The sequence below is a fragment of the Bufo bufo genome, chromosome 3, assembly GCF_905171765.1.
Source record: "Bufo bufo chromosome 3, aBufBuf1.1, whole genome shotgun sequence".
In the NCBI taxonomy this organism is placed as follows: Eukaryota; Metazoa; Chordata; class Amphibia; order Anura; family Bufonidae; genus Bufo; species Bufo bufo.
Genome location: NC_053391.1, coordinates 315101084 through 315118307, shown reverse-complemented (window position 1 = coordinate 315118307; position 17224 = coordinate 315101084). Strand labels below are relative to the sequence as shown.

At 48.9% G+C, this 17224-nt stretch overlaps 1 protein-coding gene across 2 annotated transcripts in view; it reads right to left on the bottom strand.

The window, feature by feature from the left end:
- The window catches only part of CTPS1 (CTP synthase 1), a 70619-nt gene that overhangs the window by 41277 nt on the left and 12118 nt on the right, over nucleotides 1-17224 (bottom strand). For both annotated transcript variants that reach the window (XM_040424303.1, XM_040424304.1), the window contains exons 6-8: nucleotides 10935-11018; nucleotides 10763-10843; nucleotides 2904-3055 (exon numbers count right to left, since the gene is read on the bottom strand). In XM_040424303.1, coding sequence (XP_040280237.1) covers nucleotides 2904-3055; nucleotides 10763-10843; nucleotides 10935-11018 — 317 coding nt within the window. The remainder of the gene's footprint in view (nucleotides 1-2903; nucleotides 3056-10762; nucleotides 10844-10934; nucleotides 11019-17224) is intronic.

Below are 17224 nucleotides of genomic sequence, written 5' to 3'. Positions count from 1 at the left end.
AAGGATCTACAGTTACCGTGGCCGCTATGTTGGGACGAAACGAGGATATGGACACTTCCCAGTACCCTTTAGGAAGGACTCAGCCTTCTTATCCAAAGGGTCCCCAAGAACATCCGTTTCCTCAAAGGGAAGAGATGATCTTTTAGAAACCTTAGAAAGGGTGACATCTATCTTGGGAGCCTTGTCCCAAGAAGATGAAGGCTCTTTTTCGAAGGGGTATTTACATTTAAAAGTTTTGAAAATAAATACCTTCCTATCTGGTTTCTTCCACTCTTTGTTAATTGGCGTAAGAACACTATTATGAACGGGAAAGTATCTACTCTTTGTCCTGCAACCCTTCAAACATAGAATCTACTACCGACTTATCTTCCTTAACCTCTTCAATGTTCATAGTAGATCTAACAACTTAATAGTCTTTCCGTATCTTCTGGAGGAAAAGAGGCTCTTCCTTCAATTTCTTCCTCTGAGGAAGATTCCGAAGAAAATGCATCCAGAAGGGGGTCAATGCCATCAGAAGAGTATTTTTTTAACTTCCATCCGAATTAGTGTTTTTATATTCTTTAAAAAGGACTGAGATTCCTCTGTAACCGTATTGTCAATACAGTGCTGACATAACTTTTTGTCATATGAGGATGAAAGAGTTGTCCTACATAAGGCACATTCTTTATTTTTTCTTTTAGCCAGCATTTTCTTAGGCTTACACTAAAATACAATCATAGAAAAAAAAACTGAGAAAAAATGCCACAGCAATATAACTCACCCAGAAAAAACTGTGTCCAAAGTACTGGAACCGGTGCTACTTTCTCTTTCTCAGCAGATTCTTGTGTCTTGTCTTCTTCCATAATAGCTGGTGACAGCAAGGAAAGCCTGCTTATGGGTCAGAAAATATAATAATTCAGACCAGCATAGAGCTTCATGTAACCCCTTTCTGCCAGAAGTTATGGCCAGGGAAATAGGGAGAGAGAGGGAGACCATTATCATGCCTCCATATCCTGGAAGCTTCTATCACGATGAGCCGCTCCTCGGATCACAATAAGCTGTCTGTCAGTGCCTCTGCTTCTCCGGCGGTAAGAGACGCTCTATGAATAGCGCGGGCCGGAAGAGCATCACCATGTGCCCCCGGAGGTACGTCACTCGCTTCTCCAGCTACCGGAAGTAGCCACGCTACTCCGTAACCTCCTACACGATGGGATAGCAGCGTGGCATTACTTCAGTAAAAGATGCCCACGCGCCTGCCGCAAGACCCAGGGGAGCCCCTGGAGCTCCCTTGAATCCTAGGATCCTGTCAGCCTGCACCTGCAGCAAGATTGACCCTGGCAGGATACCACCAGCCCTCTAGGGACGGACCAGCAGTAAGAACCTGAAAAAGAACTGTAAGTCTTATACTCCAGGGACAGGAAACCACTGAAGGGGAAGAGAGGGTCCACCTTTTTATTCTGTAGGTTTCCTGTCCCTGGGGACGGATCCTCTCTCTCTCTCTCTGTGGTGCTGTCGTGGGGGAAGGGAAAAAATAATCCAGAAAATAGAAAGGAGTTATCTTCCCTTTTTCCACGAAGGAAGCAGTTAATCAGACAAGCTGACAAAGGGGAGTAAATCCAGTTAAATAATGATTTCCCATGTTTCTTTACTAAGCTAATTTATCCGTCTATTCACTGTGTAACATAGTAAAATGAGGCTGGAATGGTACACCAAGGGGGTCAGGCATGATAAAAAGTTTTAGATGAGACAGTAAAACAGAGACCCAGTAAACATCGGAAGAAAGCAGCGGGGGAAAATCAGCCGGTGAGGTAGTGCTCTTTTTTAATCCATTTATCCCCATTTAGGGTACTCTCACACTAGCGGTTAAGTTTTTCGGTATTGAGTTCTGTCACAGGGGTTCTATACCGGAAAAAAACGCTTCAGTTTTATCCCCATTCATTGTCAATGGGGACAAAATTGAACAGAACAGAATGTTCCAAAATGCATTCCGTTCCATTGAGTTGTGTACCCATACCGGAGAGAAAACCGCAACATGTTGTATTTTGCTTTCCGTCCTTGGATGCGAGTGAATGGGGACGGATCCGTTTTCTCTGCCACAATAGAAAACGGATCCGTCCTCCATTGACTTCAGGAGAACTCGTACCATTTTGCAAGCAAGTTCAGTCAGTTTTGTCTGCGATTGCGTTCAGTGGTTCAGTTTTTTTTCGCATAGGTGAAATGCGCATTTTTCATGCGCATGATAAAAAACTGAAGATTTACAAACAACATTGCTTAGTAACCATCAGTGAAAAACGCATTACATCCGCACTTGCTTGCGGAGGCGATTTTCACGCAACCCCATTCACTTCTATGGGGCCAGGGCTGCGTGAACAACGCAGAATATAGAACATGTTGCCGTTTTCACGCAACGCAGAACTGATGCGTGAAAAATAACGCTCATGTACACAGACCCACTGAAATGAATGGGTCCGGATTCAGTGCGGGCGCAATGCATTCTCATTACACATTGCGCCCGTGCGGAAAACTCGCTGAGAGGGGCCTTAGTCACACAATGAGGGAAACCCAATAAATGCACATTTTATGGTCCAGAAACTTATGCCGCTTTCCTCTGACTTTTACTATAGTTGGTCTTAGTTCTAAATGTACAACCAAGTGGAATTCTCAGACTAAGGACAGACAGAAAACCCAGGGCTAGATATACACAAAGACTGCACCAACCAGGAATCTTAACTCCTGTAATTTACAAGAAATCTGTAAAAACTAGATTGTTTTTCAGATTATCTTCTACAATTTCTAGTGACATGTATACTAACAAAAAGGTTACCAGACCCTCCTTACAATGAACATGGTATGACTATTTCTGAGCTGTGACATCCTAATAAATAAGCAGCAATACACCGTCATTAACAGCACTGTCTTATTACCTATCTGCCATCTCTTTCCACTTCATCAGCAATTTGCGAGGCTGGAGCCCAATGGGAAGATCTAATCGTTTACGAAAATATTCCACCACCCCCTGCTCCTCCAGCAACAGTGGAACTTTGTATATAGAAGATACGTCATGCACACAGATCACCTAGAAGATTTACAGATGAATTAGACATATAATCAACACTGAACGGTAAGTGATCATAAGAAAAGAGGAAAGGGCCCAGTGTCCTAAAAATTTATTTATAGAAATACAGTCATGGCCATAACACATGTTTTGCTAAACACATGTTTATTCCCTTTGTGTGTATTGGAACAAAACCAAAAAAGGTAGGAAAAAAAGGAGACTTTTGTATTACTTACCAGTAAAGTCTCTTTCTCGCTCTTCCTTGGGGGACACAGGAAACCATGGGTATAGCTCTGCTCCCTAGGAGGCGTGACACTAAGTGAAAGCTGTAAGCCCCTCCTCCATCAGCTATACCCCTCAGCCTGGAGAAGAGACTGCCAGTTGCGTGTCCAAGTAGTGAAAAATAACCACCAACCGGAAAAAGAACCGTCAAGCCCCAACGGGGGCAACCAAGCCGGAACCACAACTGTAAACCCAAATGAAGGGCGGGTGCTGTGTCCCCCAAGGAAGAGCGAGAAAGAGACTTTACTGGTAAGTAATACAAAAGTCTCCTTTTCTCGCCCATATTCCTTGGGGGACACAGGAAACCATGGGACGTTCCAGAGCAGTCCCAGAAGGGAGGGACCAGAACAAACTAGACCAACACCGGAGGCATCAATCAACTGCCGCCTGCAACACCAGACGGCCTAAAGCAGCGTCAGCCGACGCATGAGTATGCACCCTGTAGAACTTGGTGAAGGTGTGCAAGGAGGACCAAGTGGCCGCCTTGCAAATCTGCTCCGTAGAAGCCCGATTTCTCTGAGCCCAGGAAGCCCCGACCGCTCTAGTGGAATGAGCGGTAACACCGAGGGGCGGAACCTTGCCCTTGGCGAGATAAGCCTCAGTAACAGCCATCTTGACAAAACGGGCGATAGCAACTTTGGATGCCGCCAACCCTCTGCGCGACCCCTCCGGAACCACAAAGAGCGAGTCAGTACGCCTGAAAGAGCCGGTTACCTCCAGGTAAGCCTTGAGCGCCCTGACAACGTCCAGGCGATGAAGTTCCCTCTCCCTAGGGTGGGAAGGGGAAGGACACAAAGAGGGGAGAACGATGTCCTCGTTCAGATGAAAGGCGGAGACCACCTTAGGAAGGAAGGAAGGGACCGGACGAAGAACTACCTTGTCCTGGTGGAACACTAGGAAAGGTTCCAGACAGGAGAGTGCAGCCAATTCGGACACCCTCCGGAGAGAGGTGACTGCTACAAGGAAAATAACCTTGCAGGACAGAAGTCGCAAGGAAACCGTCCGCAGAGGCTCGAAAGGAGAAGCCTGGAGCGCTGAGAGAACCAGGTTCAGGTCCCAGGGCGGTACCGGAGGCCGGTACGGGGGAACCGCGTGAGCCACGCCCTGAAGGAAGGTCTTGACAGGACCAAGGGGGGCCAGTGGGCGCTGAAACAAAATGGACAGCGCAGACACCTGACCCTTCAAAGAACTAAGACCCAGACCTTGGGCAAGTCCGCTCTGCAGGAAGGACAAAACGGTGGGGAGAGAAAAGCGGAGCGGAGGAATCCCTAGATCGGCACAGAACCCCAAATAGGTCCTCCAGGTCCTATAATAGATCCTAGAAGAGGACGGCTTACGGGCGCGGATCATGGTGCGGACGACGTCCGCAGAAAAACCCCTACGTGTCAGGACGGTGGTCTCAACAACCACGCCGTCAAACGTAGGGACCTTAAACGCGGGTGGAAGATCGGTCCCTGAGAGAGAAGATCTTCCCTGGCGGGCAGCGGCCAGGGCGCGTCTGCCAGGAGCAGCATGAGGTCGGCATACCAAGACCGGCGGGGCCAGTCCGGAGCGACCAGAATCACCGAGACGCCTTCCGCCGCGATCTTCCGAAGGACCTTGGGCAGGAGTGGGATGGGAGGGAATATGTATGGACGCGCGAAGCCTCGCCAAGGAAGAACGAGGGCGTCGGCTCCGCAAGCTCCCGGATCCCTGGCCCTGGACAGATAGGCGGGGACCTTGTGATTGAACTTGGAGGCCATGAGGTCCACGTCCGGTATGCCCCAACGAAGGCAAATGGCCTCGAATACCTCCGGGTGAAGAGACCACTCGCCGGGGTCGACAGTGGTGCGACTGAGGAAGTCCGCCGCCCAATTGTCCACCCCTGGAATAAAAATTGCCGATAGGGCCGGGACGTGGGCTTCCGCCCAACGGAGAATGCTGGAGACCTCCCTCATTGCAGCAGCGCTGCGAGTGCCCCCCTGGTGGTTTATGTACGCCACAGCCGTGGCGTTGTCCGATTGTACACGAACTGGATGACCCTTCAACAGATGAGTCCAGTGTCGTAGAGACAAAAGGGCCGCTCTCAGCTCCAGGACATTGATCGAGAGTTTGGACTCCGATGGAGACCAAATGCCCTGGACGGATCGGGGAGGAAACACGCCTCCCCAGCCCAAGAGACTGGCATCGGTTGTAACCACCAACCAGTTGAGTGGCAGAAAAGACCTGCCCAGAAGAGGGGACTGTAACCACCAGCGGAGAGATGACCTCACCGGAGGCGATAGATGGAAGGGATGATCCAGAGACTGCGGCGATTTGTCCCAGGAGGAGAGGATCGCCCGTTGGAGAGGGCGGGAGTGAAACTGCGCAAACGGGATCGCCTCGAAGCAGGCAACCATCTGCCCCAAGACCCGCATGCAGAAGCGGAAGGACGGTCGACGGTGGAGAAGGAGACCCCGAACCGCCCCACGGAGGATCAGACGTTTTTCCGAGGGAAGACGTACTTCCGCCGCTCCCGTGTCTAAAAGCATTCCCAGGAAGACCAGTTGTCTGGAGGGGGGAAGGGAGGACTTGGGGAAGTTGATGACCCAACCGAACCTCGTCAGAGTCTCTAGAGTGAGATCCACGCTGGCAACCGCTTGAGAAAGGGACGGAGCCTTGATGAGGATATCGTCCAAGTATGGTAGCAGAAAAACACCCCTGGAACGGAGTAAGGCCAAAACCGGGGCCAGGACCTTGGTGAACACCCGGGGGGCTGTTGCCAGCCCAAAGGGAAGGGCGACAAACTGGAAGTGGAGGTCCCCCACGGCGAATCGGAGGAAGCGATGGTGACACCGGGCTACCGGAACATGGAGGTAGGCATCCTGTATATCGATGGAAGACATGAAATCTCCCTGCTCCAGGGAAGCCACCGCGGAACGGAGGGACTCCATCCGAAACCGTCGAAGGAAGAGAAAACGGTTGAGCTTTTTGAGGTCCAAAATGGGCCGCACCGAACCTCCCTTCTTGGGAACAACAAAGAGGTTCGAATAGAACCCTTGGAACCTTTCCTCTAGAGGAACGGGGGTAATCACCCCTCTGTCCAGTAAGGCTTGAACAGCCGCGGAGAACGCAGCCGCGCTTTTCGGGTCCCGCGGGGGGCGGGAGCGAAAGAACCGATCTGGAGGGAAAGACGCAAATTCGATTTTGTATCCTGAGGACACAATTTCGAGAGCCCAGGCGTCGGAGATGTGAGCCATCCAGATGTCCCTGAAAAGGAGGAGCCGGCCCCCCACCCGGGTGGGTGGGGGCGCGCCTTCAGGCAGAGGATTGCTTTGCTGCGGGTGTGCGGGCAGCCTGCGGCCTGCGCCAGGAGGGCTGTGCCCGAAAAAACGGCTTCCTACGTTTATCCTGGGGAGGGGCCGAAGCGGCAGCTGCGGGGGGAGCCCCAGAGGTCCTGCGGGAGGACCGAAAACGAGACGCACCGGGGCGTCCGCGGGGGGCGCCCCTGGCTTGGGGTTGAGGGAGATGGGTGCTTTTACCACCCGTGGCCTCCGAAATAAGCTCGTCTAGGCGGACCCCGAAAAGGCGGGAACCCGCAAACGGTAGCCCCGCCAAGGAACGTTTGGAGGCAGCGTCCGCTTTCCAAACTTTCAGCCAGAGCTCCCTCCTGACGGAAACCGCCAGGGCGGAGGAGCGTGCAATAAGGGCTCCCGCATCAAGGGAGGCCTCACAAACAAAATTCCCGGCCCGAATAATAAGCTGGGCCAAGGAACGTAGGTCCTGGATGGGGACGTCCGAGTCCAACTCCTGTTCCAGCTGCGCACCCCAAGCAGAGATTGCTTTACCTGCCCAAGCAGAGGCAAAAACCGGTCTGAGAGCAGAACCGGAGGCAGCAAAAATGCCCTTGGAAAGGGTCTCCATGCGACGGTCCTCCGCTGACTGAAGAGAGGACCCGTCGGGAACAGGGATGGCCGTGTTTTTTGACAAACGGGCCACAGGGGGGTCCACCTTGGGTGGGGACGACCAGGTGGCCACGACATCGGCTGGAAAAGGATAGCAAATGTCCAGCTTCTTGGGATTGACAAAACGGGCGTCCGGGCGAGCCCAAGCCTTAGACACCACGGAGGAGAAATCAGAGTGGATTGGAAAGACTTTTGAGGCCTGCCTGGGTCTGATAAAGGAGACGCTAGCTGCGTCAGAGCTAGGGGGGTCATCCTGCACCTTAAAGGTGTCACGAATATCCGAGATGAGTTGACTCATCGCTGAGGCTAGCTTGGACGGCAGGGCCGAGTCCATTTCCAAATCTGAAACCGCCAATTCACCTTCAGAGAGCGAATCCTTTGGAGAGGAGAGGCTCGTCTGGGTGCGCACGCGTGGCGGGGAGAGGGAGGCATCCGAGGAGGAGGCTCGCTCTACTCTAAGACGCTTCTGAGAGTGCCTGGCTCGGGAGGGGTCACTAAGAGGGAGTGAACCCGCTGCAGCGGCAGAAGCGGTGGACCCGGAGGGCGCGACAGTAAAAGTAGCGTCCTGCGGGGTAGGTGGCCTGTCTATTAGGCGGCCCACAACATGAGTGAGGCTTTCCACGGCCTGGGACAGGGATCTAGCCCAGTCAGGCGGGTCAGAGGAAGCAGGGAGCGACACAGCGGGCGACTGAGGCTGCGGTGGAGCTCGGCATGCAGGACAGTGCGGATCAGACTGCCCCCGGGGAAAAGGTTCCCTACAAGCAGTACAGGCATGGTACCAAGGCTTGGCAGCTGCAGAAGGGTCTGACATGGTGGAAATGTTGCCTTATGGGAGACCCCAGGGCAAAAGGAACGGAGATTACACCCAACAACAGTACTGGCACGGAGGGGGTTAACAGTCCTACCAGACCCTGCAAGCGGCAGCAGCAAGGGAAGCAGACAGAAGGAGGCTGTGGAGGGGAGGCAGCCGGCACGGGGATGAACAGCTTCAGGATCGGACGTAGAGGTATGCGATGTGGAGCCCGACGAAACCGGAAGTAGCGGAGCGCTATGAAGCTCCGCCCACCCCTCGCCGCGCTGAAGAGACGCAAAGCCGCGCGCGCGCGGCAAAATGATTTTAACCCCCAAGATTGGATGAGTGCCGGCCAGCTATGGCGCCTGTTCGTGCCAAGGAAAAACGGCCCCCAGCCTACAGCCGTTCCCTGAAGGGAACCTCCCTTCTATGAGTTCGTGCCCTGCCGCTAATAAAGTGGATTTTTGCCCTGACAAAGTCCCCCCCAAATGATACCCGGTAAGGTGCCGGTAAGATATGCCCATGGGGGGGGGGGGGGGCTCGATGTAGCAGCAGTGGGAAGGAAGGGGAGGCTGGAGCAGCCACTCTCACCATACGCTGTCTTCGCCCTCAATCCATCCAGCAGGGTCGCCCCTTCAGCTACTGGCACCGCAGTGGCAGGAAGCCGGGGGAGGGACTTGGCGTGCGGGCGACCCTTGAGCTGGCGGGACGCAGGGGAGCGAGGCTGCCCTGGTCCACCTTGTCTTCTGTGGGGGAGGCGGCAGTGCGGTATTACCGGCACTGGCGCAACTCAACCCCGGGAGAAACAGAGGGGTCTAATGCGCCTCTGTTGTCCCTGTAAGTAGAAAAAAATCGAATTAAAACAACAAATAACGCAAAAAATTAAAAATTATAGGAAAACAACCCTGCATAAGCAGGGGGTGTCTTGCCTCCTTGGACACTAAGCAAAAACTGGCAGTCTCTTCTCCAGGCTGAGGGGTATAGCTGATGGAGGAGGGGCTTACAGCTTTCACTTAGTGTCACGCCTCCTAGGGAGCAGAGCTATACCCATGGTTTCCTGTGTCCCCCAAGGAATATGGGCGAGAAAAGCAAATTGGACATAATGTCACACAAAACTAAAAATGGCCTGGACAAAATTATTGGCACCCTTTCAAAATTGTGGATAAATAAGATTGTTTGAAGCATATGATGCTCCATTAAACTCACCTGGGGCAAGTATCAGGTGTGGGCAATATAAAAATCACACATGAAAGCAGATAAAAAGGAGAGAAGTTCACTTGTAGTCTTTGCATTGTGTGTCTGTGTGCGCCACATTAAGCATGGACAACAGAAAGAGGAGGAGAAGAGAACTGTGAGGACTTGAGAACCAAAATTGTGGAAAAATATCAACAATCTCCAGAGATCTAGATTTGCCTTTGTCCACAGTGCGCAACATTATCAATAAGTTTGCAACCCATGGCACTGTAGCTAGTCTCCCTGTGCATGGACGGAAGAGAAAAACTGATGAAAGGTGTCAACGCAGGATAGTCCGGATGGTGGATAAGCAGCCCCAAACAAGTTCCAAAGATATTCAAGCTGTTCTGCAGGCTCAGGGAGCATCAGTGTCAGCGTAAACTATCCGTCAACATTTAAATGAAATGAAACGCTATGGCAGGAGACCCAGGAGGACCCCACTGCTGATACAAAGACAAAAAAGCAAGAATGAACTTGAGTAAGCCAAAATCCTTCTGGGAAAACGTCTTGTGGACAGATGAGACCAAGATAGAGCTTTTTGGTAAAGCACATCGATCTACTGTTAACTGAAAACGGAATGAGGCCTACAAAGAAAAGAACACCGTACCTACAGTGAAATATGGTGGAGGTTCATTGATGTTTTGCTGCCTCTGGCACTGGGTGCCTTGAATGTGTGCAAGGCATCATGAAATCTGAGGATTACCAACGGATTTGGGGTCGCACTGTAGAGCCCAGTGTCAGAAAGCTGGGTTTGCATCTGAGATCTTGGGTCTTCCAGCAGGACAATGACCCCAAACATATGTCAAAAAGCACCCAAAAATGGATGGCAACAAAGCGCTGGAGAGTTCTGAAGTGGCCAGCAATGAGTCCAGATCTAAATCCCACTGAACACCTGTGGAAAGATCTTAAAATTGCTGTTGGGAAAAAGGCACCCTTCCAATAAGAGAGACCTAGAGCAGTTTGCTAAGGAAGAGTAGTCCAAAATTCAGGTGAGAGGCGTCAGAAGCTTATTGATGGTTATAGGAAGCGACTGATTTCAGTTATTTTTTCCAAAGGGTGTGCAACAAAAATATTAAGTTAAGGGTGCCAATAATTTTGTCCAGCCCATTTTTGGAGTTTGGTGTGACATTATGTCCAATTTGCTTTTTTTCCTCCTTTTTTGGTTTTGTTCCAATACACACAAAGGGAATAGACATGTGTATAGCAAAACATGTGTTACTACAATACTTTTCTGTGAGAAATACTTCATTTTCTTGAAAAATTTAAGGGGTGCCAACATTTATGGCCATGACTGTACATGGTATGGTCAAATGGGTTTAAAAACAAATCTCAAACACACAAACCCTCAATGTGGTTATATAGAATAAAAGAACATGAAGTGCCTGGACAACATCAGAAATTACTTCCATTTTTGACAATACCTGTGATTCAGAAATATTTCAGCCTACTTTGGAAAGCCGATGTGAAACCAGCCCTGGTCATGCGTTACAATCTTACCTGCTCAGGTTCAACATGACAAAACATTGATATCTTCTCCTTTACAGAGGTGTCCAAAGGTGTGGTGCACCTACAAACTACCTGAACAAAAACATGGATTGGTCAAGTCCACAAGGAATTCACCATTTAGATGTTTGCTTATATATGCATAATCACAGGATTAATAACTTACTAGATCTGGTGAGAGGCCCAGTCCTCGCAGCTCTCGCACACTGTTTTGAGTGGGCTTGGTTTTCTGTTCACCAGTGGCACTTGGCTACAAGTAAAAAAATAAATAAAAATTATTTCACACTAGCATTATTCTTTTCCGGCATAGAGTTTCGTCCTAGCGGCTCAATACCGGAAAATAACTGATCAGTTTTTGTTCCGGCAAAACAGATCCAGAATTGCGGTCTGCGCATGCTCAGACCGCCAAAAAATGTGAAAAAATAAATAAATGCCGGATCCGTTTTTCTGGATGACACCGGAGAGACGGATCAGGCATTTCAATGCATTTGTCATACGGATCAGGATCCTGATCCGTCTGACAAATGCCATCAGTTTACATACGTTTTGAGGGATCCAGTAGGCAGTTACAGCGACGGCACTGCCTGCCGGAATCCTCTGCCGCAAGTGTGAAAGTACCCCAAGCCATTCAGACACTGCTGGAGGTGGCGTATCCCCCATGAGAACAAAGGATCGAGCAAGTTGAAAGAGGGAGTTGAAACCTTGAAGGGGTTTTCAGACATTTTAACACCAAAAATTGCATCCAATTGTGAAGTACCGTCATGCAAATTGGAGTAAACGTACTTTTTGAGGCTTATTTATTTCTTATAAATTGACTGGTGTGGGTTTTGCTTCAAGTACGCTGCAAGATGGATATATTTGACTTTAGAGCTAATCTGAGGTTTGATATAGAAACAGCTTTTTCGGTGAAGGAGGATTTAAAAACGATTAATATGTTGGAGGTTCTGTTTTCTGATCTGGAGCGATACCTGATTAAGGAACTCCGAATCACCTGGGACATTGCATCTCTGGAAAAATACCTTTGTGAAGGAAAAATTCCTGAAGGTTTGAGATGGCAATTACCATTAAATTCAGATGACCCAGGTGATTTAGGAGAATGGGAACAACTAATGAATGATTGCGGCTTCAGAGCCATGCGGGTTATTATTTTAAAGAGGAAAAACAGATTGAAAATGATTAAGGATAACAGATTGCCTGCAGAGCAAGCTGGAACCTTTTAAAGATCAGGAAGAGTATGCTTTTTTTATGTGAGAAAAATAAGAGAATGTTATAATGAAAGTTGAGAAAGATGTGATTGCAAAAAAAACAGAAAAAGTTTTTTAAAACATGTAATGATTACAAAAGCAATAGAATCTATAAGTGGAAAGCAAAAATGGAGGAACAGAAAACCGCAATAGAGAAGCCAGAGGATAAGGATATGGGTTTACCGACACCGGAATATAGCACGGGTAACCAAAGAAATTTGCAGACAAAAGTGACAGGAAATAATAATAATTACTATAAGGGACACAAAGGTAGAGATGATGACTATAGATATAATCAGAGAGAGGGCTTTAATGCCTATAGACCACAATCGTGGATGAATACCTATCAGGATCCAGAATATCGGGGAGCCCCATATGGGCAATATAGACCACAGTATTATAGGAATTTTAACCACAATAGGAATCACTACCCACCGCAGCAAGGAGGTGAATTGGCTGAACAACATCATGTGATGTGGGGGAGTTGCCGTTTTCATGAATGGAGGAGGGCGGGCTAAGGATAATTTGGTCTGCGATCGGTCAGGAGAGACCATGTGATGTGGGGGAGTTGCCGTTTTTATGAATGGAGGAGGGCGGGCTAAGGATAATGTGGTCAGTGATTGTTCAGGAGACATATTAGAGGAAGTAGGTGGAGTACTGTGGCTACGGTATGTGTGAAAGGGACGGAGAGGGAGTAGTATGGATGAAACGGATAGTAAAGGAACATGAGTAGTCTTAGACCGCTACAGGAGGTTTTATACCGATGTACGATAGACCTATGTGAAATGTCCTTGTTTTATGTTTTTTATGTATTTGCTATTTTATGTACTTTATATTGGATATGTATTTGTGTGATTTGATGTCTTGATTATTTAAATCTATAATTGATTGGATCATGTGTGAGTGGGTAGGCGGATGTAAACCAAACCCACACCAGACAATTTATAAGAAATAAATAAGCCTCAAAAAGTACGTTTACTCCAATTTGCATGACGGTACTTCACTATTGGATGCAATTTTTGGTGTTCCATAGAAGCTTGGAAAGGAGGGGAGGAGAGGCTTTGACTGGCCTGTTTGCATCCCCATGTCCGTGATTATTTTGCTGGCTTCGATCGTAGATTTCCTGTGACTTCTGACTGAGGCAGCGCGGTCCAACCAAAGAAACGCTTTCACCTGTGTGAACTGTATCCCTTTCACCACTGGGACCTGCGACGCCACTGAGCAACGTACTTTTTGAGGCTTATTTATTTCTTATAAAAAAAACAAAGACAGCTGCGGTGCTCACAATGCCTTCTCAAACAGATGATCAGTGGGGGTCTTGGATGTCGGACCCTCCCCAATCAGATACTGATGACCTATCCTGAGTATAAGTCATCAGTATTTGCAATCTTGGAAAACCCTTTTAACTACATAGAACCTACAATGCCACAGTCACGAAAAAATCAGGGGAACAACTGGGGGGTTTGTTATGTGCTGATTGACCTCTGAATTATGCACTTGGTCCTGTACAGAAACGCGAAGATGTACATGTCCATCACAGACAAGATGCAGCTGTACTTCCCAGACTTTATATATAAGAACTTGTGTTATATGTATCAGTTATCTTTATGAATTTCTCTATTTTTCATTAATTTTGGATTCACACCCAAGGGCTTTGTAACCAGTTACTAGTTTACCCATAGATTTATGATCTCCAGTTACAGTATTTTCATCCTGGAGACGATTCACATTGTAACTTGAGGCATCACTGTAATGATCTCTTAATTAGAGACTACATTTTTCTGCTGGCTGATGACTACAAATTCTGAAAAGGCTTTAACAGGGTTTTCGGGTAATTTTTTTTTTTTTAACAAGTGCCCGCAGCCTGCCCCCTGAAACAAGATTCATAGTTACCTGCTCTAAACCACCTCCACTGTGTCCATAGTCTGTTCCCAGCACTGTTTCCTTCCTGCGTGGCATGGGCATGGTCACATGCACCGCTCTAGCCAATGATGGGCTTCAGCGGTGATTTGCTGCTTGTGGCCACATCGACATCACCACTGAAGCTAATCATTGGCTGGTGTGGTGGCGACCATGCACCGCCACATATATAGACATATAGACAGTGCAGGGACCGCAAATAGAGACAGTAGAGGCAACTAGAAGGACCAGAGTGGCAGAGAACGGGTAAGTTTAAGTCTTCTGTTTCAGGGGGCAGGCTGCAGGTACTTGCTAAAAAAAATAATGATAATTTTACGAAAACTCCTTTAAAGGAAGGTATAGTTTAAAGCCGTTTTGGATCACATGGGTCCTAGGCTTTATAACTGCGCCTTTCTAACTCTGATGCCAGGCTGTGAGAGAGAGCTGGGAACCTTGAGGAGAAGGCAGAAATGCTTTATAACTGCTTCTGTCTTGTCTTTTCCAGCCTACACAGCGTTCAGTGGGCTATAGTAATGTTACTGCCCGTTAGTTCTTTGGTGACCTCTTGGGGGACATATTATTAAACAAAATTATATATACAGACATATTTTAAACAATGAGAGCACCTTTCCATCATGGTTAGGTTATTTTTTACAGAAAATAAATAAAGACGGCACTTTTCCTTCTCCAAAAATAACAGGATCCTGACGGGACACTAACTGAACACAACCAATGCTCAAAATAACCCATTCAAACCAATGGGAACTTTACCTGAGCAGTTTGTCTGTGAAGGAACAGAAATCTAAAAAGCCCAGCGCTGATGTGAACTGTCACCATAGCTACTCTGTTCACCCAAGACTCTACAAAATAGGGAACCTTTTTAATCTGTTTTTAGTTTCAGTGGGATGAGGCTTCATGGGAAAGGGGTGAAACCTAACAAGAGCCATTTAACGCCAATATTGTGCCACAATTCTGGTGTGAAAGTCTGTCTCAACTAATAGTTAATATAAAGTGCGTATCCCCGCACCACATTTATTATCCAGCCTGAGCCCCTGTGATAAATCTAGTGCAGGTCTACAGTCTGTCTGACTTTACTCCATTTACAAGATCAGTAAATCTGCCAAATTATTTTGTTAACCCAACACGCTTAAAAGAAAAAAAAAAAAAAGAGATTTTTGTATAACTTACCAGTAAAATCTCTTTCTCGCCCAGTTTCCTTGGGGGACACAGAAGACCTTGGGTATAGCTCATCTCCATAGGAGGCGTGACACTAAGTGAAGACTGTTAAGCCCCTCCTCCACAGCTATACCCTCAGCCTGGAGAGAGAGACTGCCAGTTGCGTGTCCAAGTAGTGAGAAAAGGCAAAGTCCAACAAGCCAACTACCCAACGGGTAACAAAAACTCGGAAACCGTACAGAGAAAAAAACAATGAATGGGTGGGTGCTGTGTCCCCCAAGGAAAGAGCGAGAAAGAGATTTTACTGGTAAGTTATACAAAAATCTCGTTTTCTCGCCCAGTTTCCTTGGGGGACACAGAAGACCTTGGGACGTTCAAAAGCAGTCCAAAGGGGGAGGGACCACAGCACCAAGGTGAATCACCCGAAAGGCATCAATGAACCGCTGCCTGCAGACCCAGGCGGGCCAAGGAAGCATCTGCCAAAGTCAGAGTATGCACCCTGTAGAACTCTGTAAGGAGTGCAAGGAAGACCTGTGGCCGCCTTGCCCAAATGCATGGCCGAAGCCCAATGCCTCCGGCCCAGGAGGCACCGACCGCTCTGGTGAAATGAACGGTGACACCAAAGACAGAATCCTGCCCTTGGTGCGGTAACCTCAGCAATAGCCAATCTGATCAAGCGGAGGAAAACCACCCTGGAGTCAGTCAACCCTATGCACAGACCTCCTGGAAACCCAAGAGGCCGAACGTCGACAAGAGTCGGAGATCTCCAAGTAAAAAACGGCAAGGCCCAAACAACGTCCAAATAGGTGAAGTGTTGAAGCAAAAGGCAAACACCACCTTCAGAAGGAAGGAAGGAAGAAACGGGATGTAGAACAGCCCTGTCCTGGAAAAGACAGAAGGCTCGTAACAAAAAAAGGGGCCATTCAGGCACCAGTCAGAGACACGACTGATACGGAACACAACCGTACAGGACAGAAAGGGTAGAGAGAACTTCTGTAACGGCTCCAAGGACAAGATTGGAGCGCCGAGAGCTCAGTATATAGTCCCCAGGGCGGTACCGAAGGACAGTACAGAGGAACCAAAGAGCCACTCCGAGGAAGAAGGTCTTGACAGGCCCAGAGGGCCGGGGAACGCTGGAAGAGGAAGAACAGCGCCGACACTTGACACCTCAAGTAAAGGAGTCCCAGGTCCAGGCCGGACTGGAAAAAAGACAGAACCATGGGGAGAGAAATTCAGAGTGGGGAATGCACAGCTTCCCACAGAACCCCAGACAAAAAAACCCTAAGTCTTACGACAGATCCTGGACGAAACACAGCCAGGAGCGGACAGTAGCGAACCCGCTGGAGTCGCCTGGCAAGCGGGCGAAAACCCAATGTGATCAGGCGCAGACAAGTAACACGGGCAGAAGGGTCGACAAAACTAGTCCCGTCGGCCCTCGAACAACGTTGTCCCGTATCCACCCGAGTGGGGGAGCAGAAGGACAGACGGAAAGAAACCAAAGGATCCGCCAGATGCCAGGACAAGACAGGCTAAAGTCCATGCTGATGTAACCACGTTGTACAGTCCCGGTGTGGGAGATCAAAGGACAATCTGGACCGAAAGGTAGTCCCCCCAAGTTACCGAGAAGGTAAGTCTACAGCAGGACCATTGTCTTAGAATGGACCACGCAATCTGCACTCAGCGGGAGGACAGAACGCGGTAGACTCGGTAAATAGGCACACAGCTAATACAGCCAGTGTGAACAAGGGAGACAGTACGAGGCCAAAAGGAACACCGGAACCATCCACATGAACAACCATGCTCTCCCCAGAGGGGAGGACAGTGAAAGAACAGCCTCTGAAGTCTGGCGGGAAGCCACATCGGAGTGATCTGTACCGAGCGGGAGCCAAACAAAGCCGGCGAGATAAGGTAGTCGAGACAGAGGCCGGCATAACACCCTCCAACCGAAAGGAGGAGGAGTGGGCAACAGGGAAGCCATAGGACAGCTCAAAAGCAGAACCCGCTACACTGTGAGACGCCCGGTTCACTGCCTCGCAGAAGGCGAATACCCTGAAGAACCCAAGGCGGAGGTCCTCCGGACCTGGGTAATCGAGCACCCAAGAGAAGTTGGGTGACCTTCCCGAGAAGAGCGGCCCGA